The 1,633-nt window shown below is 42.6% G+C and overlaps 1 protein-coding gene across 1 annotated transcript in view; it reads right to left on the bottom strand.

The window, feature by feature from the left end:
* The window catches only part of LOC105157451 (serine/threonine-protein phosphatase 7 long form homolog), a 3,299-nt gene extending 1,668 nt beyond the window's left edge, over positions 1-1,631 (bottom strand). The window contains exons 1-3 of the mRNA XM_020692470.1: positions 867-1,631; positions 571-777; positions 46-489 (exon numbers count right to left, since the gene is read on the bottom strand). Of these exons, the coding sequence (XP_020548129.1) occupies positions 46-489; positions 571-777; positions 867-1,631 (1,416 nt within the window). The remainder of the gene's footprint in view (positions 1-45; positions 490-570; positions 778-866) is intronic.

Genomic DNA, 1,633 nt, shown 5'->3' with positions numbered 1-1,633 from the left:
AAAATATATATAAAATAAAACATGTAATAGTATATAATAACGTACCACAACTTGCAACATAGGTGCTTCTCCAGGTTGGTACCCGCTTTCCACACGTCTATCAGTAGATGACGACACGAAATTTCTTGTTATGTTGTAGTACCACTCCCAATAACCTCGTTCTGTTTCCCTTCTATTAGAAATGAGTGGCCTATGTACAACCGTGTCATATCGTTTTTGCCATCTATTGATGTATTGTATGTGTTGCAGAGACCAATCTGCGCCCGCGTGATTTTTACGGGAAATCTGATGGAGGCTCATATCACGGGTATCCGTCGATTCTGGTACATTCTGCCTCATCCCGAATTGGCGAACAACTCGTTCGGGACGATGCATTTCAACTATTGCGTAGAATATTAACGGAACAGATGACCTCCACAACTGGGGGTTCAGTTCATCGGCGTAAGCCATAATGACATCCGAGTCCATGTCATACGGCTGCCATATGAACTGTAATAAAAACAAAGATGTAAATTAATATGAATTTAAGGAAACGGTATAAATATACGAATAATATTAAAATTTAGTTACCTGATCCGCCTGCATCTCATCCAAAATTTCTCGTATTACTCGTACAGTTCCCCGAACTGTAGTGGTGAAAGTGTGCTGACAATTCCAAGTAGCACCATATGGTGCTGCTGGGAGCCAGCGATTATTGTCCATTTGCACTTGGCCCATAAATAGTCGTTGGGCACCAAGTCCAGGACAAAGTGGCGTAATCCGTGACCACGCCCAAATCTACACGAACAATACAAATATGTGTTATTAATGAATATCAAAAGCAAAAAAAAAATAAAAATGTGTAAGACTTTTTAAGTCAATTTTACCTGTAGCAATTGCAGCGCTCCACCAATTGCCGCTTTGCCTTTTGTGCTGGCATTGCACAATTCGCGATATAAAAATGCCAGCACAGCACTCCCCCAACTGTAGTTCCTCGCGGTTTCTATATCTTCTAATTTTGAAAGATATAGTAATGAGACATAGTTACCTGAGGAATCTGGGCACATCAATCCCCCAAATAAAAGTAATGCAACGGCACGTGCGTACTGGACGACGACAGCCTGGGGAGTATTATAAGATATAAAAACCGCCGACAAATGAGATGTAATTGCCGATGTTTGTAATCTCGAGCCCTTCAACACATTTGCATCCGGGCTAAAGCCTATGTAAGTCAGGCAATATTCTTGCCATTGTTGTGTTGTGCGGTCGAAATCAATTCCAGTCACCGGCTCGCCGTCTATTGGGAGTGCCCAAATTATTTGTACATCTTGTAGGGTAATTGTGGCTTCCCCTACACGGAAATGGAAGGTGTGCGTCTCCGATCGCCACCTCTCCACTAATGCAGTGATGAGGTGTTGATTTAGTTGAAGGCGTCCGCACCTATAGACACCATAAAATCCTATTTGGTGTAGGATTTCTTGGACACGCTCGGACATATTATTTTGGTTAAAGTAGCTCCAAAAGGTACCATCCGCACGCCGTGAAATGAGTACGGCGTCTAGGTCACCATCTGGAATATCGTCAGACCTATGTTGGGCTTGTTGAGATAATACAGTACTATCACGAGGACCGTAGACTGATCGTCTATCCATTT

The sequence above is a fragment of the Sesamum indicum genome, linkage group LG3, assembly GCF_000512975.1.
Source record: "Sesamum indicum cultivar Zhongzhi No. 13 linkage group LG3, S_indicum_v1.0, whole genome shotgun sequence".
In the NCBI taxonomy this organism is placed as follows: domain Eukaryota; kingdom Viridiplantae; phylum Streptophyta; class Magnoliopsida; order Lamiales; family Pedaliaceae; genus Sesamum; species Sesamum indicum.
Note: the sequence above shows the minus strand (reverse complement) of the source record. Positions and strands in the feature narration are given on the sequence as shown.